Genomic DNA, 23953 nt, shown 5'->3' on the forward strand with positions numbered 1-23953 from the left:
TGAAAGAAAAAATAAAAAAAAGAATTCTGCCTGATATTCTGAGCAGTTACAGAAGATCCTGAAGAAAAGCTAATTGAACCCCTAACAAAATTAGTGTGTGTATGTGTGTGTGTACACAAATACAAATGCACATTTATTTAAGATTAATTCTTTGATTCTTCAGTTTTTAAAAATCTTTGTTTCAATAGGAACAAAAAAAGGCATTACTAGAGAAAAAGGCTGCAATGGAAGAAGTTGCTCAGACGGTTAAGTTTTCTTCGGCTACTGCATCTTCAGAACCTGCCATTCCTCAGGACACATCCAAACGAAAAAGCCCATTTGGAACATCTGTTTCATCTGCACACATAGACTATGAATTTTTTGAAGTGGGAACAGGCCAGGTATGATATATATATATATATAACGTAAAGGAATACATTTTGTTTGCAACTGGTATAATTGTCTTCTTTTGGACCACAGTTTTTTCTGCTTAGCCTATGCAGTTACAGATAAAGGATTGTGTATTAGAGAATAAAATGAAAATATAAAGTAGTCCTCAGAAACTGCAGTACAGATGATATAATGTGCATATGGTTTGTTATGAACCTACTCATAGAGCATCAATTTCACATAAAACTCTTACAATGAAAGGCATTTTGCAATTTGCTATTTCCAAAATCAACTTTGTTATATCCAGTCTGGGGATACATGTAATAAATAGGCTGAAAGTGAAGTAGCTGACATACAAACAGATTATTATTCCTTTTCTTTTAAAAAATAAAATACTTTCTGTCTTGTAGGTGTCCGTGGTATACAACATGCTTGATTTTGAACCAGATATTTTCTTTGCTTTGGGTTCTCCAATTGGTGTATTTCTCACTGTAAGAGGAGTGGAAAAAATTGATGAAAGCTACAGGCTGCCAACCTGCAAGGGATTTTTTAACATATATCATCCGGTTAGTGAGAAGAATAGGTTTTCAATTACATTTAGTGAAAGTAATATTGTATCTTATGTATTTATATTCTAACTAACTTTTTTTAAAACTAAGAAAATTTATTTCTATGGCATTAATTTCTGACATATTTTTATCGTATTTTATAGTTTTAAAAGATTGCATTGTTTATTTAGGGTTAGAGAGAAAATTGAATATTTGAAATCCTGAGTTATCATGCAAATCAGAGGAAGTTTAGAATTTTATATGGGTAGTTGTTGACTTACAACCATTTGTTTAGTTACCATTCAGAGTTATAGTGGCACTGAAGAAAATGACTTACGATTCTGATTCTGATTTCAACCTTCAACCTTCATAGCATCCACATAGTCACTTGATAAAAACTGTGCTTGGCAACTGATATGTATTTATGAACGTTGCAATGTCCCAGGGTCATGTGACTGCCATTTGTGACCTTCCCAGCCATCTTCCAGCAAGGAAAAGTCAATGGGGGAAAGCAAATTTACTGAACAACCGCCTGTATCATTTAACAATGGCAATGATTTGCTTAACCACCATTGCAAAAAGTTGTAGAACTGGATGTGACTCATTTAACAACCACCTTGCTTAACAACAGAAATTCAGATCCCAATTGTGGTTGTAAATCGAGGACTACATGTATTTCTACCCTGGATTGTCTACTTTTTGATTTATTAAATATTTTGGGGTGAATAAGTTTCTGTTTGTGTTAGTTTGGGGTGAAAAGAGCCATGGTGGTGCAGTGGTTAGAATGCAGCATTGCAGACTAATTCTGCCAACTACCAGCAGTTTGATCCTGACTAGTTCAAGGTTGACTCAGCTTTCCATCCTTCCAAGGTCAGTAAAATGAGGACCCAGATTGTTGGGACCAATATGCTGACTCTGTAAACCGCTTAGAGAGGGCTGTAAAGCATTATGAAACGGTATATGAGTCTTAAGTGCTATTAATATCTCAGAATATTTTATAATTGTTCTCTATTTGTTCCTAAAGAGGAGCTACCTTCTGTTTTTCAAATGACCAAGATCTACACTGCTCAAAAAAAATAAAGGGAACACAAGCAAAAGACATCCGAGATCTTATTAAATACTTTGTTCGTTACATACAGTAGTTTTGTGTTCCCTTTAGTTGTATGAGCAGCGTATAAACTACTGTATGTAAAGAACAAAGTATTTAATAGGGCTATTTCATTCATTCAGATCTCGCATGTCTTCTGCTTGCGTTCCCTTTGTTTTTTTGAGCAGTATATTTATCTTCCTATTCTAGTTCTCTGAAATTACAGATCAAAACTTTAGGCTTCTTGTAAGCATGAACAGAGGATATATTTCTGTGTTTCATTTAACAACATACGTATTATTAGGATTTACTGTCTTAATTATTACAGAAGCACCTTTCTGAAAAAAGGTAGTGTACTCAATTTGTGTAGGATTCTATTTGTACACTAGAAACCTTGTATGTGTAATTTCTTTGTAAATTGAATGTGATATTCTGTAGCATAATTGAGTATTGAATGTTTAAAACCCGATGTTTCATTGTTTATCAATATACTAATTATACATGATCTCATGCATGATAATGTGTTTGCAAATAAATTAAATCTACAAATAAATAACATGTGAACAAATAGAAATAGAAAAGCTTTGTTAAGAATAATACTTTATTTTAGATATTGCATCTGCAACCATTTTCATGTACTTTCTTTCCCAACTATGTATTCTATGTTGGACCTCTGGCTGCTATTGGGAAATCAGTCCAATCTTTTTGTGTGAAAATAGTTGTGCAGTTCTGTGTTTAAACCTGAAAGCTTATGTTGTATTTTTTATTATTTAGCTTGATCCAGTGGCATACAGGCTAGAACCTATGATTATTTCTGATTTTGATGTGAAACCAGTCCTCATTCCACACCACAAAGGCAGAAAAAGACTCCACCTTGGTAAATAAAGCAAATTAAAATATTTTCCAATATCTGACTTGAAGATAAACCTAGTATGTATGTTATAAAGCAAAAAGAAGAAGCTTGCAAAGAGAGAAAGCAGCAACATACCAAGATATAAAATATTCATTATCAATTGATTGGACATTGTATGAGAAAAATATTTTATAAAGCTTTCCCTCCAAACTGCTGTTTTTTGCACATTGGTAATTTTGGAATGACTAGTGGTAAGGAATGCTACTATTTCTAACAGTGTCTGCCATTTAGTCTGTGTCTTTAACCTGACATCACAATGTGTAAAGGCAGGAAATGAGTTGTTGAAGTAGAGAATGAACAAAAAAAATAAATAGGACAGAATTAAAGCGGTTATATAAATAGTTTATTGCAACAGTAGTAAAATACATATTTATCTATGTGGCAACGAATAGGTGCCTAAGTATAAAATGAAATAGGCAGAGCTGAAATACAGTGATGCTTAACAGTTTGTGAATCTTTTTGAATTTTCAATATTTCTGCATAAATATGACCTAAACTGTGATCTGCAAGTCCTAAAAGTAAAGGAACCTAAATAAACAATGACTCAAAAATGAATAAAAATACAATTTTTCATTAATTAATTAGGGAAAATGATCCATATCTACATATCACAGATTTTTAAGGACCACTTTAGGACAGTTACTGTACTAGTTGGACCTCATCTGAAATTAAGAATCAACCTCATCTGAAATTAAGAATCTTATAAAAATATTGTTGGTTACTTTTTCCTGACTCTCAGAAAAATAAGTGGTCACTACACATGGTTACAATTATATGTTTAGTATAATGCAGCTACAGGTAGTCCTTGGTTAATAATGACTGGATACAGAGTTTTGGTTGCTAAGTGATATGGACAGCCGCATAAATGTGATTGATAAATAAATATGGTGATTTTAAAGTTTCATACTCCAATCTTTAAGGAGCCTGCTTAGATTGATTGTTGTTGTTTAATTGAAGCTGTATTCTGTATTTATTTTTAGGTAACTATTTAACGTGTATTTAACAAAGTGATTGCTTTTTAAACTTGCAGTGGTTGGATCAAATTTATTTTTTCTATCTTTCTTTTTTATTAGAATTGAAAGATTCTCTCTCTCGGATGGGATCAGACTTGAAACAAGGCTTTCTCAGCTCTTTGAAAAGTGCTTGGCAAACCCTTAATGAATTTGCACGTGCCCATACCTCTTCTTCCCAACTCCAAGCAGAATTGGAGAAAGTGGCCCACCAGATTAAAGCAGAAGAGGAAAAAGATGAGGCAGAAGGTTAGTTGATACAAGCATATCCTTTTCAGTAACTGCTCAATGTGATAAAACTGAAATGTGTTTCTATCTCTTTGCTTGTAGGATTGAAGTCTAGAATCTCATGTTAGGAACTCGCGTCTCATACCATGAAACTTGATAAAGTTTGAGATAGTTTTCTCCAATATGCAGACTTTCATTTTTATCCTGGAGAGAATAAAAGTTACAAGTTTTCTTAGGGAAATAGTTATAGGTAGTCCTCAACTTACATCCATTTGTTTAATGACAGTTTATTATGTTACCATGATTTCGGAAAGTTACTTATGACCCATGTTGAAGTTGTGACTGTCACAATATCTCTGCAAGCACATGATTGCAATTTTGGTGCTTGGAAGTGACTCACATTTATGACAGTTGCAGCATCTTTTGTTCAATGAACACAAATTGTGACCTTCCCAACCTGCTTCTGATAAAGTCAATTGGGAAAACCAGCTTTGCTTAATGACTATGTGATTCATTTAACAATCACAGTAATGCACTTGATGATCACAGTAGAAATGTTTGTAAACCAAGTCCCAAATGTGGATATAAGTCAAGGGCAACCTGTTACTTCTAGTAAAAACCTTATGTTGCACATAATAAATGCATTTGTTTAATCAAATGCCATGACAAACAAAAATGCCATGACAAACAAAATTCTCTAAATAAAAACATTATAATTGCCTGGAGGTAATCAAATATTTTCTAGACAGAAAAAGTTTGTCTTTTATTCTATCTATTGAATTTTTTTACTTAATTTTTCTTAAATGATTAAAACTGAAATACTTTTATTGAAAAAAGAATCTGAAGTTATTGTTGCATTGAAACATAATTTGAGATTATCTTTGAAGCGCTCATCTCTTTATCTGCCTTATCATCATCTGCTGTTAGTTTTAAATTCCAGTGAATCAAGATAAAATGAGTATTCCTATTGTATTATGGACTAACTAAAACATATTCATATTCACATTCATATTCATATTCACAGAAGTGAATATATATCATTACACAGAAGTGTAAATATATCAAGAGAAAAATTGTAACTGTGTTATAAATAGGCCTAATAGTCAAATATTGTGGTAAAGAAAGAGAGAATGGCAAAAGGAGAATTCAACTTGTATTGTATTTTTCATACTCAATTTCTTTTCCCTGGAGCAGAAAAGATAGTGGAAAGCCCAGAACTTTCAAAGGATGAAGACTTAAGTATAAAAATTGGTTTGCTAAATGGAGGCCGTCGTATTGATTATGTTCTTCAAGAAAAACCTATAGAAAGTTTTAATGAGTATCTTTTCGCTCTACAGAGTCACTTGTGCTACTGGTAAGAATGTATTTATTTTTATAACAAACAGTGCCGCAAAATTTTGTTTCTTTAGATATCTCTCTTTTTCAGCTGTATTTTATCTTCTACATTTAGCATTCGCAGCAAAGGTGTATACTACATCATAGTTCAGCAAGTAAACAATCAATGCGTATATAAATTTCATATATAGGAGCCATGGTGGCGCAAATTTTAGAACGCAAATTTTAGAATTACAGGCTTATTCTGCCCACTGCCAGGAGTTTGATCCTGATCTGCTCAAGGTTGACTCAGCCTTCCATCTTTCTGAGGTTGGTAAGATGAGGAGCCAGATTGTTGGGGGAAATATGCTAACATTATAAATGGCCCAGAAAGTACTGTAAAGGACTATGGAGCAGTATATAAGTCTAAATACTATTGCTATATATTACTAGCACCTTTTTGCATGTGGAGTCTTGATACTTTCTGAGTTTGGGTGTTTGCTTGCAGATATTTTATTACCCAACTAGGTAACAGATCAGTACTGATGAGTATGGGCTCTGCTCCCTGCCATTGTTAATTGGGGCATGGTTTTCTCCTTCATAATTCCTTGATTAGGGTATGGTTTTCTGCTTGATTGTTTTTCTGGTGTTAATCCCTGCTTATCTGAATGTTGGTTGCTGGAGAGGATGTATTCTGACTGTTTGTTTCTTTCTTAGCTTGTTATTATCTCTTTTGAATGGCATGTTAATGTGGTTTATCTCTATGTGTCTATTGAGGGGAGTATGAAGCAAAAAGCAAAGTTAATCTCATGACATAGGGATAGAGCCATCTATAGTTTCAGCTAAAATCTATAAGCATCCTAAACTAAACTTCATCCAAAACGTTAGGGAATTCTTGGAAGCTTGTCATTTAATCAGCCATCAATAGGCATATAGATATAAATCAGCCATCAATAGGCATATAGATATAAACAACATTTACACGCTATTAAAAAATGAGAGTAAAAAGCTAAGGAGGAAACAAAAAAAGACCAGAACACATCCTTTTTAGTAACCAACATCCAGATAAACAGGAATTAATACCAGAAATCAAATCAAAGATCTTTATTATGATATTTGACCTACCTGTACAATAAAAAAAGAAAGTATTGTTGTAATACAACAACTCGTCGGGGAAAAGAAAATCAGTAAAACAATAAAACAACATATCTAATTAAAACGTTTTTACAATTATCACTTGATAAAAGTATTTGGACATCTGGTATGTGAGTGTAGAGTTATCATCTCTCAAAAAGTAATAAACAGAAAAACTATCAGTTTGACCCTCAAATTTGGAGATGATTGGACAAATCAGTGTACCGTATTTTCCGCTGTATAAGACGACTGGGCGTATAAGACGACCCCCTACTTTTCCTGTTAAAATATAGGGTTTGGGCTATACTCGCTGTATAAGACTATCCCTCTTCCAATGCACACCAAATAAAAATTAAAAAAACATCAGATTTGATTTCAATATGGTAATTTTAATTCAAATGCTTATGACATGCAGGTACTTAGCAGGGAAACTGTCACTTATAAACATATAATTGACTTGGCGTGGCCAAGTCAATGTCACTTCTTTGCCCTTTTTTAACCTACAAAATACAACACAACACAACTGGCTCACCCACAATGTAAAAGCAGCTGTGCTAGACTCAAAATGGCCTCTGCAACAAGCAGGAACCTCACACAGCCATAAAAAGCCCCAAAAAAACAACTTTCACACTTCACACACACAAAATTCTACATACAGCTTTGTGAGATTTTGTGTGTTTGTTCAGTTAGAGTGAAACACTACAGAAATACACTAAATCTCAGAAAGCTGGACAAATATTATTTTAATTTATTTTTATTTTAATATAAAAGCAGCTAAATTTAAAACTTCCAAAACTTTAAATGGGTAGGTCTAAAAAAATAACAACTAAAAAAAACCCCAATTAACTATTTTTTTTAAAGCTCCCAAAGGGGAAAAAAACTTACCCAATAGAATAGGGGTCTCCAACCTTGGCAACTTTAAGACTTGTGGACTTCAACTCCTAGAATTCCTCAGCCAGTTTTGCTGGGAGTTGAAGTCCACAAGTCTTAAAGTTGCCAAGGCAGGCAGGCAGATAGAGCTGCTCACCGTTGAGCTTGATTGCAGGCAGGGAGATTCAGTTGCTTGCTGATGCAATGGATTGCAGGTATTACAGCAAACGAAACAAGGCAGGTGTTGTGACCAGCAGCTAAAGTAAACAAGTTGGAGGCGGGGGGGGGGGGATTTTTGCTACCAGTTAGCAGGCAACTCAGTTGGGATCGTCAGGGCTTGGATCGTCAGAGCCATTTAAAAGAAAAAAACTAAATGGGTCTGACAATCCAAGCCTAGTTGCTTGATTAGCAGGCAACTCAGCTGGGATTGTCAGAGCTTGGCTCGTCAGAGCCATTTAAAAGAAAAAAAAGGCTCTGATGATCGTGCAGCTCAGCTGGGCATGGGGGGCGGGGGCTACCCGTTCTCTGAACGCCGTATACCGGCTTATAAGACGACACCCGGCGTATAAGATGACCCCCGACTTTTGAGAAGATTTTCATGTGTTAAAAAATTGTTTTATATGCCGGAAAATATGGTACATTTGGGGCATCATAAAAAGGACACTGAGGACATAAGAAAGAGTTTCTACTTCCCTGGATCCACAAGGGCAAAGTCTCTGAAAATGAGGAGTCCCATAAAATTTTTCCACCGATAATCCTGATGGGAAATATTAGAAAAACAATCAAGCCCAAACAAAACAAAAACAACTACTAAGGTGAAAACCACTCCCCAGCCTGTAGTGGTAGGGCAAACTACTGTATATAAACAGGATATGAGATACTCAGGTTACACTGCTGCATCAGTTTAAGAACAAAGGACCTGTTTACTGAAGTAATGCTACACAAAACCAAGAGCTTTGTTTCAGACCACAGGAGTGGGCAAATTCTTATACAACTAAAGTAGCCTTTGATATATTCCTATAATATTGACTTTATAGTACTTTGGTTTAAAAGATAAAATGAGGGCTATTACTTTGCTAAAAACTTTGATGTGGGAGTATTACATCTGGCATAATATGGAAATGTATTGTATTTGATATACTTTAGTAAAATATACCATCCTGCTATTTCTTATCAAATATTCTGCCACAGCATTTGCTAGCTTGATATCTACCAGGAGAAAACATGAAATTAGTGGTCTTCTTTCCTCTATTTTCCCAAAAAAATTATTCTCAATGAATTTAGTTTCCCACACTTTATAAATTTCTATATTGATTACCGTCACTATATCCTGAGATTGTAAATAATAGTAATTTATTCATTTTACGTGGCTTTTATTTTTGAAGTAAGGAGGCTTAGAATTTACGCCCCAGTTTGCCTGCTTATATTTTGCTTCAGAAATGTTCCAATTTCCTTTGCTTGGTCTGTGCTGGAAGGTTGTTAGATAAAATTTCCATAAGGTGGCACTCTTGCATTAAAGAAAATTCTGTTGACTAATAAGTGATAAAATTGTTAAGTTCTTTCATAGTAGGCTGAAGCCAAATACATCATATATTGCTGATTAATAAAACCTTGAGGTAGTAGACAAACAATATTTTTTCTATTAATAAGAAATAGAATTAATATAATAAATGATTTTTTGGTCTATATGCTGTTCTATTTCAGTATGATGGCTTAGTGTGCTCAAATAAATTATACAAAAATTCTTCTGGGATTAGCTCACCATTATATCCTTGCCTGAAATCTATTTGGACAACTTGAAGGTTATTTAATTATTTATAAAAATAGGAGAATTGTTGCATTTTGTAATATATCTGTTAGTTTCTACTGTAGCTTATATAGACTGATATTGTAGGATGGTGTGCTGGATTACAAATAAAAATTAGTCTTGGGTTTTTTTTGGTATAAATATACTCATTACATAATTTGGTATAAGATAAAGCCCAACCACCAACAAATAATTAGAAATAGCAATACATTAATACAGAGCCTGGCTCCCTGAACTTGCACAAACATTAAATTGGACTGCTGCTAACTGTATTATAAAAAAGTAAAAACATTTTGTTAGTATATTATTTTTACAATAGTGCATTAATAAACAAAATAAACATAGTTCTACTCTATGAATGGAATCAAATTTTGATTCTTTGTTTGATACTGTGAGCAAAAGGATCTATGTACCATTGCTTACAAATGCATTTTAGTCATACAATCATTTGTATGTCACATAAAAAATTATGGGTAACTTACAATTATAAAAAACAATAAGAAAAACACAACTAAAATCTCAGTAGTGCTTTCTACCACTACATTTTCATGCACCACATGCCTATGTGAAAGAGTGCCATTTTTACAATCTTCTAAATTTTAGCATGATGGAGGCTCTCCTGATTTGGGGATTCAGTGTTTCAGAGTACGGAGGTTGCTACTAAGAAAGCTATTCTGCAGACCCATCCACTCAATCTCTTACAGCTTCCTCCAAGCTTGAGCATGTTGGGTGGGGAGATTCTACCTGAATATATGATCCAAGAACTAGAAAGATAGAACATAAATTTTAATAATATAACAGCAATAACAATCTGTTCCCAGTTTCATTAGCAATGGATTCATTTTTGTAATATTGTTTAGGACAATCTTAATACACATTAATTAGAATTACAATAAACTTGAATCTATAAATGTCACCTGATCAAAAATGTAAAATAAGTGAAAAAGATGAATTTTATTAATAAAAGTTACAGAATACATCTGAGCAACTGTTCTTTTCCCTAATTGTAGCAGAGCTTAGAAACTGCTAATGTGATGTTATGGGATTTAAAATATATTTAATTTGCTGAGGAATTTGAGCTGCCAGCAATAGAATGCTTGTAGACCAATTGGTGGAAAGGAGACAAGATTAGTGAAAAAATGGTCAATTCAGTGGACATTAAAACTGAGCCTGAAATCATGATAGAAATAAAGTCTAAAATCAGAAGTTGTCTAAACGAATGAAGAAAATGGGCAATGAAGTGTGATATAAGAATTGGAACAAATATAGATGTAAATCATAGAGAGTAAATGAAGGGCAATTAATTATGTGTCAAAATGATTGATATGCTGTGTTTTGCATATTGATGTTAAAAACATAGCTGAAGACTTAAATGAGCTAAGTAAACTATTATCATGTTGCAGACACACATACGTTTGAGACATGTTGAAGAAATTAATTTGAAAAGCAGTCAAAGAAAAGCACCAGGATAGCAATTTTTCAAATCTGCATAGCTAGGTATTTGCCTCCTCTGCATTACAGAATAGAATAAGCTTGTTCAAATTAGGCAATTCACTGGAAATTAGCATGTTTTTTTAATCTGCAGGGAATCAGAAGATACGTCTTTACTTCTTCTAAAAGAAATCTATAGAACTATGAATGTTTATCCTGAACAACCACAACATTGATATCAGAACACCTGTAATATAAAATGTGTAAGTAATATCTAATATAAATAGAACACAATATTATTTCCTAAAAACTTCAGAATCCCTGGAATAGAAAGGTGTGACTATGCTTGAAATATATTTGTATCACGTTGTGAACAGGTAGTTCTTGGGTTACAACTACTCCTTCAGCAACCATTCAATGGTATGATGGCACTGAATAAGGGGTTATCATGTTATGAAGACAACTGGATTTGCTGTGGTGACGCAGTGGTTAGAGTGCAGTACTGCAGGCAACTTCTGCTGATCACTGGCTGCCAGCAATTTGGCAGTTTGGGTCTCACCGGCTCAAAGTTGCTTCAGCCTTCCATCCTTCCGATGTCGGTAAAATGAGAACCCAGATTGTTGGGGGCAATGTGCTGACTCTGTAAACCATTTAGAGAGGGCTTTAAAGCACCGTGAAGCAATATATAAGTCTAAGTGCTATTGCTATTGCTGGGAATACCATCGCAAAGCATATGATGTATGACCACATTGTTTAGCAAAATACAGTCATGTCCGTAAATGTTGGCACCCCTGAAATTTTTCCAGAAAATGAAGTATTTCTCACAGAAAAGTATTGCAGTAACACATTTTGCTATACACATGTTTATTCCCTTTGTGTGTATTGGAACAAAACCAAAAAAGGGAGGGAAAAAAACAAATTGGACATAATGTCACACAAAACTCCAAAAATGGGCTGGACAAAATCATTGGCACCCTTTACTTAATATTTGGTTGCACACCCTTTGGAATAAATAACTGAAATCAGTCGCTTCCAGTAACCATCAATAAGCTTCTTACACCTCTCACCCGGAATTTTGGACCACTCTTCCTTTGCAAACTGCTCCAGGACTCTCTTATTGGAAGGGCGCCTCTTCCCAACAGCAATGTTAAGATCTCTCCACAGGTGTTCAATGGGATTGAGATCTGGACTCATTGCTGGCCACTTCAGAACTCTCCAGCGCTTTGTTGCCATCCATTTCTGGGTGCTTTTTGATGTATGTTTGGGGTTATTGTCCTGCTGGAAGACCCAAGATCTCCGACGCAAACCCAGCTTTCTGACACTGGGCTCTACAGTGCGACCCAAAATCCGTTGGTAATCCTCAGATTTCATGATGCCTTGCACACATTCAAGGCACCCAGTGCCAGAGGCAGCAAAACAACCCCAAAACATCAGTGAACCTCCACCATATTTCACTGTAGGTACTGTGTTCTTTTCTTTGTAGGCCTCATTCCATTTGCGGTAAACAGTAGAATGATGTACTTTACCAAAAAGCCCTATCTTGGTCTCATCTGTCCACAAGATGTTTGCCCAGAAGGATTTTGGCTTACTCAAGTACATGTTGGCAAACTGTAGTCTTGCTTTTTTATGTCTCTGTCAGCAGTGGGGTCCTCCTGGGTCTCCTGCCATAGCGTTTCATTTCATTTAAATGTCGACGGATAGTTCATGCTGACACTGATGCTCCCTGAGCCTGCAGGACAGCTTGAATTACTCTGGAACTTGTTTGGGGCTGCTTATCCACCATCCGGACTAACCTTTCATCAATTTTTCTCTTCCGTCCACGCCCAGGGAGATTAGCTACAGTGTCATGGATTGCAAACTTCTTGATAATGTTGCACACTGTGGACAAAGGCAAATCTAGATCTTTGGAGATGGACTTGTAACCTTGAGATTGGTGATATTTTTCCACAATTTTGGTTCTCAAGTCCTCAGACAGTTCTCTTCTCTTCTTTCTGTTGTCCATGCTTAGTGTGGCACACACAGACACACAATGCAAAGACTAAGTGAACTTTTCTCCTTTTTATCTGCTTTCAGGTGTGAGTTTTATATTGCCCACACCTGTTACTTGCCCCAGGAGAGTATAAAGGAACATCACATGCTTGAAACAATCTTATTTATCCACAATTTTGAAAGGGTGCCAATGATTTTGTCCAGCCCATTTTTGGAGTTTTGTGTGACATTATGTCCAATTTGCTTTTTTCCCTCCCTTTTTTGGTTTTGTTCCAATACACACAAAGGGAATAAACGTGTATAGCAAAACATGTGTTACTGCAATACTTTTCTGTGAGAAATACTTCATTTTCTGGAAAAATTTCAGGAGTGCCAACATTTACGGCCATGACTGTAAGTTCTGATCCCAAATGAAGTTGCAATTCAAAGACTAACTCTGTGTTCCATTTTAAAACATTCATCTGTGGAATGAATTATTTTATGGTAATTTTTGTGAGCTTAGATGTTAGAAAAGCCCTAATTTAATTTTCTCCCCCATATCTCATCAGTAAATTTCATGAGTGTGATAATGTAAGTATTTTTTGTAATTTTTTCCAATTATGGCACAAAAAAATAACATCAGCTACCTGGCGAGCATAGTTACTTTCTCTTTCCAGTCACTTTGATAACATTGAAGTTGGAACTTTTATGTTTCCTTTCTAAGGTTAGCTTCATTAAAGATATGTCATGTTAAGAATATTTTTTAGTGCTAATGATGTAATCCCTCTTCTGCTTATAAAAAGTATGTTATCAAAAAATTTACATTTTTGAAATACTTTTTGCCTAATAGGCCCATGATTCTTATGATGAAACTCTGAGCAAATGAAACAATTCTGCTTATTAATATAAAATATATAACATATAATATAGCATATAATGGTTAGGGCTAATTTTATGTTCCTCATCTTTCAGCAGTTTGCAAACATCCTTCTGTTAGCAAATATATGTACATGTTAGAAAAGAAATAAATAATATTTTTCTCTTTTTAAATAACTATATGCAGGAAATAAAAAAGGAAAGAAATAATAAATACGTAGCTATCTTTATGGGATCAAATTCTGAAACACTGATGTCTGTTTAATCTGTTCAATGAATTGACAACATTTTCAGCTGATATACATTCAATTTTGATTAGAAAAATATGTATTGCAGAGTTTAGTTGAGCAATGAATGCGTTTTCTTTGTCTTAAATCATTTTAACTTGCATGAAGAATTTGTTATATGCTTCTGAATTACCGGTAGGTACTTCTGACCATTTAACATATTTTGGGTTCAATATATGTGAAATATTTATCACTGTTAGCAATTTTTCTTATGCATACACAGACATCCTATTGCAATTATAGTAAATAATACATAGCAGTAGAAATTATTTTAATTACTCCCAGAGTTTAGTAAATAATTTGCTCATATCATGCTGCTTCATGACATATTCATGCTTTGCTTGTTGAGAGAAGTTTTGTTTAAAATATACAGATAAATGCCTCTAATGTTCAGCACTTATAGAGATTGTAATTTAAATGTAAACTTCCCAAATGAGCCATCTGCAGAAATAACAAGTGGAGGACAATACTCCTGCAGTTGCCACTTGAACCATTGTCTAAAATGTTTATAGAAACATATTTGCCAAACTATGAAGGGAACATTCAAATTCTGCGATTTTATTGCATTATTTCAATGATACAGATATACTCTGTATGTTTGTTATGCAGTAGCTTCTATTTGAAAAATAATATATATTAACTTCCCTTTCTAATATGGTACATTACTCTAGCAGTACATCAGACTAGAATTTATACCTGGGGCATGATGCAATCTACCAGAACAGTCTGTGAACAATCCTTGAAGCTCTGTTTCCAAAGGCAATTCAGTTGGCCATTAGAAAGATGGGGTTTGTGCACATTTTCCACTTCCCAATACAGTTTTCCTTCTTTGCCTCAATATAGCATATCTATCATTCAACTATCGCATTTATTGCATCCACTAACATTACTTTGAGGAGAAACCTACTTACTTATGTATGAAAAGTCCTATTTTTGAGACAAATATGCAGATTTCCTAGCAAACTTTTCTGCAGTCAGTTACTAACTGATATGAACCCCTGGGACTTTTCACATGTAAGAAAATTGAAGTTCCAGAGGGAAAATTAGGTTGAATTTTTACTGTCTTCCATACCAAAATAGGAATAAGACTGTCATTGCCTCCAGATCTGTTTTAATACATTCTATAAATGACTTAATCCAACTTTAAGTGTTTGATTTTAATAGAAGCAAAAATCAAATAGGTCCTTTCTGTAGTCACCGAGCTAAACTTATTGAATTCTTGAATAAACTATTTCTGTGAAGTTAGGTGTAGAATTCTGTCAGAAGAGCATTTTAGAATCTTTTGATATTTTGGGGTAAGCGGGAAGTATTATTCCCTGGATGTTTGCTTTGTCATAATTTGACCATAATTAGGGGTAGGATTACTGTTTTTATGTTTTTAAATTTGTTTGCTGCCCACAATGGACTGAAAATACAATTATTAAAAAATAAATACATTTGCACAGATAGCTATGTTCTATGCTTAGTTCAAATTTGCATTGAGTTGTAAACCTTTGTAGCCTCTAAATCTGACTGAAAATATTTTTGTGTGTGGCCATTGTGTAAATGAAAAAAATGCTAAAAAGAAGTTATTTGATGAGATGGCTTCAGATTATATATCTTTTAGAAAATCTTATGGTATTAACATTAAAAAATAACAGAAAGATTACGATAATTACTGCTAAAGAAGTTGTATGACAGGGTTATGTCTTACACAGACCTTTTTTTTTCTCTCTCACACTCCTTTCTTCATTAGCACTGGTATGGGCAGAAAATGTCTTAGTAGAAGTTAAATGGATAGAGACATTCCTATATATTTTCAGTGATATTTTTACATTTCTTGGCAATCGTATTTGCAGTTAACGAAGTTTTCTATAGCTTACCCTCCTGTCTATTTTTGTTTTTTCAGCAGTTCTCATCTTTGTTTTGGCTTGCTAACAGCCTTTGAAGAAAAAGACAGCAATTCCCTATCCATAGATGACAGAAGTTGTTTCAGTCTGCAGCACTCTGTTTCTAAGCCACCTTTTTGGATCATTTAGAAAAGAAAACATCGGGTGTAGAAAAAAAAAAAGTTTTTTTAATAGAGCGTATATACTGTTTTCATAGCCTTGAATCACTTGTGGCATTTTTGCCAAACTTAAGTCATCTTTAAAAAAAGATACACGCAAATTAATAATTTCTAATCTGTCTTGGTTCATAACCTTATCAGGCCTGTGTTTTTGATCAGGATTCTATTTTTTAAAATAATATCTTCATGGTAAATAGCAATAATACTTTTATTTAATAAATCCATTTGGTCCAATTTCTTTTAAAATGTAAACTTAACATCAAATTTATTTAATGTACCTTTACCTCAAGCCATTATATTTGCAAAATAATTAGAATCAATTTCATGCAACATCAGACATACCATAACATTTTTATAAAAAAAACTTCTGAGCCTCTGAAAGAGATGCATTTTTATTTCTGTGACACGAACCTTTATTCTAAATTATATAGAGAATTGTTGTAAATTCAGCATTTGTACTTCTTGTTTATTTGTCTGCTTATTGAGTAGAGAACAATGAGCTAAATTTAGTTTGACATTGATGAACCTGTTGGATACATGACTTTATATGTGATATGAGGACTAGACCTAGAAAAATATCTGCATTTATGGTCCTGAGGGTGGAGGAATGCTTTAAAGATCAAATTTAGTTAGTCCTTTGACATTGCCTAGTTTTCATAGCAAAATATCTGAGAGTTTCATAAATAAATTTATCAACACTGGACTTCTGAAGCTTATTTTCTTTCATCACTTTTAATTCCCCCCCTGCATATTAAGCGATGGTTTCATTAAAGTGATATTGCAATGGCTACTTGCTATGAGTTAATTTAGATTTTTTTTTTCAAAAATATGATTTTGCTGGGTGCAGGAGGTGGTAATATTTATCCTGAAGCAGACATTATATGGTTCCTGAAAAGAAGAAACAAGAGATAAGATTTGTAATTTAATCATCTTCTGCCTGTTGTATGATCTATGCAATTAAAAAAATGTATATTTTTAAATTAACTGACGTAAATTCATTGCAGTGTATTATCACATAGCTATTTTATATACCTTTAAATACTGTAATATTAGTGGGCCTTTTGGGAAGGTTTTATGGTTCTTTTGGTATTTCTGATATTTTTCGAAAGCAACATTTCCCCCCCCCCCCCCCTTATTGTAAGTATTTGCTATGCTTCTTGTCATAATGAAATTGAACATGTTTCTGTTAAACCTGAGAAAATTCCAGCATAGAAATAGTGAATGAAGCAGCTTCTTATCATAGAATAACTGGAGAAGTCCTTCCATATTACTCAGATTAAATTTATCTCTGAACCAATGTTTCTCAACCTTAGCAGCTTTGAGGTGTGTGGATTTCATCTCCCAACATGCTGGCTGGGGAATTATGTGGATTGGAGTCCACTTAAAAGTTGGGAGGTTGAGAAACACTGCTCTAAACAGGTTTCAAAATTATAAGTTTGGTATTCCCAGTCATTCTGGTCACATATAAAGGAAAAAGACATGCAAAGGTTTTCAAGAATCAGCAACAGTATATAGAGTATGCTGAAGTGAAAATGTAAAGTGAGGTAAAATAAATGTATTGATTGCCACTATGAAAAATGCAGAAGTGTTTTATTATCAAGCTTAATTTAAAGAAATTCATTTTGTTTTTGGTTGAACATTGTTTATTGCCATGGAAATAAGTAGTGCAAACCTGATAAACTGTTTTTGGATGTTTGCGTAGAATTTAAGTTTGGTTTTGAATATTTTAAATTCATCAAAATATTTCAATTTCTGAAACTATGCCATAAGCTTTATTCATTTCAATATATGGATAAAGTTTAATTTGTTACAAATTATACATTTAGTTTGGGGATGCGGGTGTAAATATATAAAGTATAAAATATCTGAAATATAAAAACAATACTGTTATACTTCACATTAATTAACTACCTGCAGTGCACATTATCTGTCACTGCTATCCTTATATATTTTAATTAATAACTGGGTTTTATTCTCTGTCAGAAGTTTCAATAATTTATGAACAACATGCATTCAAACTAAGATTTTTGGTTTTCAAAATTAGAACCCAATTGTAAGTTTATAATTTAACCATCAGCAAAATCTCTGCTGCATTTCACCAGTCAGAGAAAAATGTGGAAGTAACAGCTGTGAGCATTTTCTTTCCACAGCTTGCTAACATTGACAGCAGTGCTGTGACTATTGGTTTATGCTGTTTTATGTGTTTTCTTGCAGAAAAGAGGAATAGATAGAAAAAACAAAGAATCAGGAATGGCCAAACCAGCATCTGCCTGTTATTGGTATTGTAGCCATAGCAATGGAGTCTTATTTTCCACAAATCCTTGTAGCACCTTTATACTGGGAGCATTTTTGGAAATTACGATGGTTGCTGCTGTGGTTAGATAAGCCTGAAGCGAAACTATTCCCTGATTGGGCTCTCAGAGCTGGAAGCAGATCTGTCATTTTCTCAAATGTATCTGCAATGATGTTTTATTTTTGTTTTCTTTTGAATTATGTACAGTTTTACTTTTGTGGAGTTGGTTAACCATACTGTCAACAAACTTCAATCCTTCACATTCTGTTTTGTAATCATATTTCTAGTTAATGTAAATATAAGACATAATGAAACCATAAGTCAAGTTCTTGAGGTTATGAAGAACCCGATTTATAATTTCATTCCCTCTTTACGTATTTTTTTAACTTAATTTTGCTTTCACTGTCTATGCTATTTTTATGTGCTTTGTAAAACAGCCAGATGATTTACATTTTGGCAAGGGTTTCTATCACTGTACCAAATTAATTCTTTAATGACTATATCAGTGGCTTATGATGAGTGTTTCTTGTTATTTTTTGAAATTTTAGTATTGAGATTAAAATTTCTGGCCTGTTCACTTAAGCCTTTTTTCTTCATCTTCTCTTTTTCTGAAATTGGCACAATTTACCAGGGATCCTACATAACCCTTTTATAGGGTTTTTATAGAAGGAGGTTCTCCCCCTCCTTCTACCCCCACATTTTTATATAACATAAGATGATAAACATACCTAATGTTCCTGTTTCCTATTTTCTCCACAACAACAACCTCATGAGTTAGGTTTGGCGTAGAGTTACCTGTTCATATTGTTATCATGATCTTTATCTGGGTAAAATGGTGGCACAGGAAAATAGTTTTTGAACCCAGGTACCTCAGATGGGTTAACTTACAGAATCTATCCAAAATCTGGGACCCATGACTCCCAAGGCATTGAATTACTTCATGGATCCTCAAGACAACATCAAATTGAGAATGAGTATGCTCCACAATGATGGAATTCAACATGAGATAGCTGAATTATTGCAGAAACTATAATGAAACTTGTGCAATGCATCCCTTCAACTTGCAAAAGTACAGATTCAAGACATGCAAGAAACTTCTATAATTATTGATCCTGCCTGGAGATCAGCATTTCAACATGAAAGAAGATTTAATGCACAAATTGTCAACAAAATTGTCGTTATTATACCAACACAAAAACTGAACCAACACCATAACACATCATATTGAAAGAACAGGTTGTCTTTCAACCTGGTCAATTGGAAGAATCTGAGCTAGCATTTTTGAAGATTTAAAAATGGAAAAGTTTTTTTTTTAATTGTGCCTTCTTTTGCTTAATTATCAGCTTGGAAAAGAATTTGCTGAATTCATGTTTTGCTTATTGCTTTAACATTTAGTTGCAGCATGTCTACTGCTGCTTTTAGGATATTTTTGTAGTGAGCCAATATAGCTATCTAGTTTTGATTTTATTGGATTCTGAATGTTCCCCAACCTGCGTTAAGGTATCTTTCAGTTTCCTAGAAAATAAATATTTTTAAAATGCAGCAAAAACCTCTGCTGTGTGTTGAAGTTTTAACCATTTATTGACTAGTAATTTTTAAAAATTTCCTCAGCATAGTGCTAATTACCCTCTTCTATTTACCCTCTGAAATAGGAACAGACATTTTTATCATTTTATTTTTTTAGCTTTATATGCTAAAATTAAATTAAAATTGACCACAAAATTGTCAGTCTGACAAGGAACCTATGATACTTTGGGGAAAAGTTGCTGTTCCAATTTATGTGATCAGGTACTGACATTGGAAAATATTCTGATCTTACTGAAATTTGGGGATATATTCTGCCTTCAAAAAAATATTGTTGGCATATACTGTTATACTGTATTTACAAAAATATTTTTGTCTTATGAAGTATGTAGAGAAATTATAACAGGCATTTTTGGGCCATTTATTGAAGTCAGAATTTTTAGAGCACTCTCACAAAATGATTACCATGGTAAGTGAAGTCAACTTTTTTTTAAAAAAATAATCCAAATGGTAAACATATGATGGGGATTTGAAAGAAACGGAGCTTTCCTACAAATACAAGTAATAGGGTTGCAAAATTTTTCAATAACGTCCATTTAGCAGATGAGACATTGCTGAGACTTAGCAAATATAACAAAACAAAACTCAATACAAGGCAGAGGAGATATAAAATGCTAAAAATTATATTCGATGCTACCAGATACAAGAAGAAGATTAGAAAGTTAAAAATAGCAGGAAAAAAATACCCACATCATCTTGAAGTTCAAGTTGCTACAGAAAGAGAAATTGGGAGCTTCATCTTACATGTTTCTCAAAAGATCCAATTTCAAAGATCTTGGAGAAGAATTAGATAGAAACTAATAGACTGAAATCCTCTCGTGAAAGTAAGTAATTTTGAGAATCTCTCAAAAATAACTGCAGTTATATACCATTTTGATGAGAAGAAAAAAAATGGGCACTTAGGAAAATGTTATGGATACATAGGGACATTTAGATTGCGCTAAGATTTAAAAGTAGCAGGCATAGGAAATGGAAAATGGGTGTAACCATGAAGTATATGTTCTAGTAAGTACATAATATCTGCAAAAAAAATACCTGCAGAAAGAAAGCAACACCCAAATTTATGCAAAAACTGAAATAGCAATTGGTAAGTACAAGTAGTCTTCAACTTATGACCACAATTGAGCCCAGAATTTCTGCTGCTAAATGAAACATTTGTTAAGTGCGTTTTGCCCTATTTTACAACTTTTCCTGCCACAGTTGGAGATAAAGGTGGAGATGAAACAGCGTACAGGGGGGAGGTTCAAAAACTATCCACATGGTGCTTAAAAAACAACCTGCACCTGAACATCAGCAAGACCAAGGAGATGGTGTTGGACTTCCGGAGGAAGAGAGAGGAACCTGCCCCACTTTATATCAAGGGGGGCTATGTAGAGAGTTTCCTCCTTTAAATTCCTGGGACTCCCAACTCAGCGAAGACCTCACCTGGAAAAACAACACAATCCAGGTGGCCAGGAAAGCCCAACAGAGACTCCATTTCCTTAGGGTCTTGCATAAAAACAGGGTGGAACAACAACTGATTACCTCCTTTTACTGGTCCACAATAGAAAGCGTCCTCACTTATTGCATCACGGTATGGCATGCTTGTTTGACAGCCGCGGATAGAAAAACATTACAGAGGGTGATGAGCACAGCACAAAACATCGTGGGCTGTCCCCTGATACCACTAGATGAGATTGCTAGAGCTCGCTGCCTTAGAAGAGTGAGGAAAATCCTCAGGAATGACTCACACCCTGGTCACCACTTCTTTATCTTCCTACCATCGGGAAGGAGATATAGAAGCGTAGCCAGCCACACAAACAGGCTGAAGAACAGTTTTTATCCATGGGCTGTCAGACTCCTGAATGCAAAATAACATAACTACGTAGTACGATGGACTTGCAGGGCCGGTGTAACGTGTAACATGTTCACACTGGTACAATAGGACTAGTGGTTTTTAATATGATTTATTGGGTTAGGTATTTTCTATCTTCACTGTGAGTTGTATTGTGTTGGGGAGGTACACTGAGGGAGCTCAACCAATCTCATTATACATACATTGTGCGCTGACAAAGATTTGAATGTGAGTTTTTAAGTGAATCATTACAGTTGGTAAATTAATAACTGTTAAGTGGATCTGGCTTCCCCATTGACTTTGCTTGTCAGAAGGTCGCAAAAGGGGATCACATGATCCTTGGACAATGCAACTATCATAAATATGAGTCAGTTGTCAAACATCTGAATTTTGACCATGGAGATACTGCGATGGTTGTAAGTGTGAAAAACAGTCATAAGTCACTTTTTTCAGTGAAGTAACTTTGGTTACTAAATGAACTGTTGTAAGTCCTGTAGTTTTGCTGAAATGGAAAGAAATGAGGGCTGGGGAAGACCAGCATGTGAATTTAATAGCTACAAGCTTGTTTTAACCATTCACATTTAAGTTTAACACACTTTATGTTTCAGATGATATACTTGAAGATAGTTAATTGAACATGGAAGAAGGAGCGTCTGATCTCATAGTCCTGTTAGGGAGAGGGAACACATAAGCTCAAAGTTTACACAAGCACAGTTTTATAAAATTAAATTCTGTTTTAGTATTATATTGCTGATTGCCATTTCTGTAGTACTTTAGGGAAATTGTATAGAAAGGGAAGGGTTAAAATTTTAGTGTTTGTGGTTGCATGGAATATGTATCCTTGCATGTATCTGAAAAATCACAAGTCTGGAAAAGGAGATTGTAAAGTTTAGTTAGACAATTGAAGAGTCATTACACTCAAAGGACTCATTCAATACGAATTGTGGTCATTATTTTGAGTTGACTGAAGTCTTCTCATCCAATTATTTGCCAGTTGTTAAGCAACCTCTCAATACTGTAATATGGAATCAATAGGAAACCTACCACATGGCCCAAATACAACTTGTATTCCAGATGGTTGAAGTGAGACAACAATGCACTTATAAATTTAATCTTGCGGTCAAGTATTTACAGAACAGTATTTATTTGCTTGTTTTTAATTGGGACATATAGTTTAGGAACATTTAATAGTTACAGTCAGGTCCATAAGTATTGGGACATTGACACAATTCTAACATCTTTGGCTCTATACACCACCACCATGGAGTTGGAATGAAACAAACACAATGTGGTTTAACTGCAGACTGTCAGCTTTAATTTGAGGGTATGTACATCCAAGTCGGGTGAACGGTGTAGGACTTACAGCAGTTTGTATATGTGCCTCCCACTTTTTAAGGAACCAAAAGTAATGGGACAATTGGCTTCTCAGCTGTTCCATGGCCAGGTGTGTGATATTCCCTCATTACCCCAATTACAATGTGCAGATAAAAGGCCCAGAGTTCATTTCAAGTGTGCTATTTGCATTTGGAATCTGTTGCTGTCAACTCTCAAGATGAGATCCAAAGAGCTGTCACTATCAGTGAAGCAAGCCATCATTAGGCTGAAGAAACAAAACAAACCCATCAGAGAGATAGCAAGAACATTAGGCGTGGCCAAAACAACTGTTTGAAACATTCTCAAAAAGAAGAAATGCACCGGTGAGCTCAGCAACACCAAAAGACCCGAGAGACCACGGAAAACAAGTGTGGTGGATGACCGAAGAATTCTTTCCCTGGTGAAGAAAACATCCTTCACAACAGTTGGCCAGATCAAGAACACTCTCCAGGAGGTAGGTGTATGTGTGTCAAAGTCAACAATCAAGAGAAGACTTCACCAGAGTGAATACAGAGGGTTCACCACAAGATGTAAACCATTGGTGAGCCTCAAAAACAGGAAGGCCAGATTAGAGTTTGCCAAACAACATCTAACAAAGCCTTCACAGTTCTGGAACAAGATCCTATGGACAGATGAGACCAAGATCAACTTGTACCAGAGTGATGGGAAGAGAAGAGTATGGAGAAGGAAAGGAACTGCTCATGATCCTAAGCATACCACCTTATCAGTGAAGCATGGTGGTGGTAGTGTCATGGCGTGGGCATGTATGGCTGCCAATGGAACTGGTTCTCTTGTATTTATTGATGATGTGACTGCTGACAAAAGCAGCAGGATGAATTCTGAAGTGTTTTGGGCAATATTATCTGCTCACATTCAGCCAAATGCTGCAGAACTCATTGGATAGCGCTTCACAGTGCAGGTGGACAATGACCCAAAGCATACTGCAAAAGCAACCAAAGAGTTTTTGAACGGACAGAAG

The 23953-nt window shown here is 34.6% G+C and overlaps 1 protein-coding gene across 6 annotated transcripts in view; it reads left to right on the forward strand.

Annotated features, from left to right (window-relative positions):
* Positions 1-18759, forward strand: part of SEC23IP (SEC23 interacting protein) — a 37236-nt gene extending 18477 nt beyond the window's left edge. The window contains exons 13-19 of one of the 6 annotated variants that reach the window (XM_070945392.1): positions 189-380; positions 780-935; positions 2779-2881; positions 3991-4176; positions 5347-5509; positions 10866-10974; positions 18104-18759. In XM_070945392.1, coding sequence (XP_070801493.1) covers positions 189-380; positions 780-935; positions 2779-2881; positions 3991-4176; positions 5347-5509; positions 10866-10947 — 882 coding nt within the window. In that variant the 3' untranslated portion in view covers positions 10948-10974; positions 18104-18759. Of the gene's footprint in view, positions 1-188; positions 381-779; positions 936-2778; positions 2882-3990; positions 4177-5346; positions 5510-10865; positions 10975-15730; positions 15819-18103 lie in introns of those variants that run through there. The other 5 variants (XM_070945395.1, XM_070945394.1, XM_070945393.1 and 2 more) reach the window with 5 other exon arrangements.
* Positions 18760-23953: the final 5194 nt, after the last annotated feature.

Source organism: Pituophis catenifer, unplaced genomic scaffold, assembly GCF_029215685.1.
Source record: "Pituophis catenifer annectens isolate HBS135680 unplaced genomic scaffold, rPitCat1.0.hap2 SCAF_6, whole genome shotgun sequence".
Lineage (NCBI taxonomy): Eukaryota > Metazoa > Chordata > Lepidosauria > Squamata > Colubridae > Pituophis > Pituophis catenifer.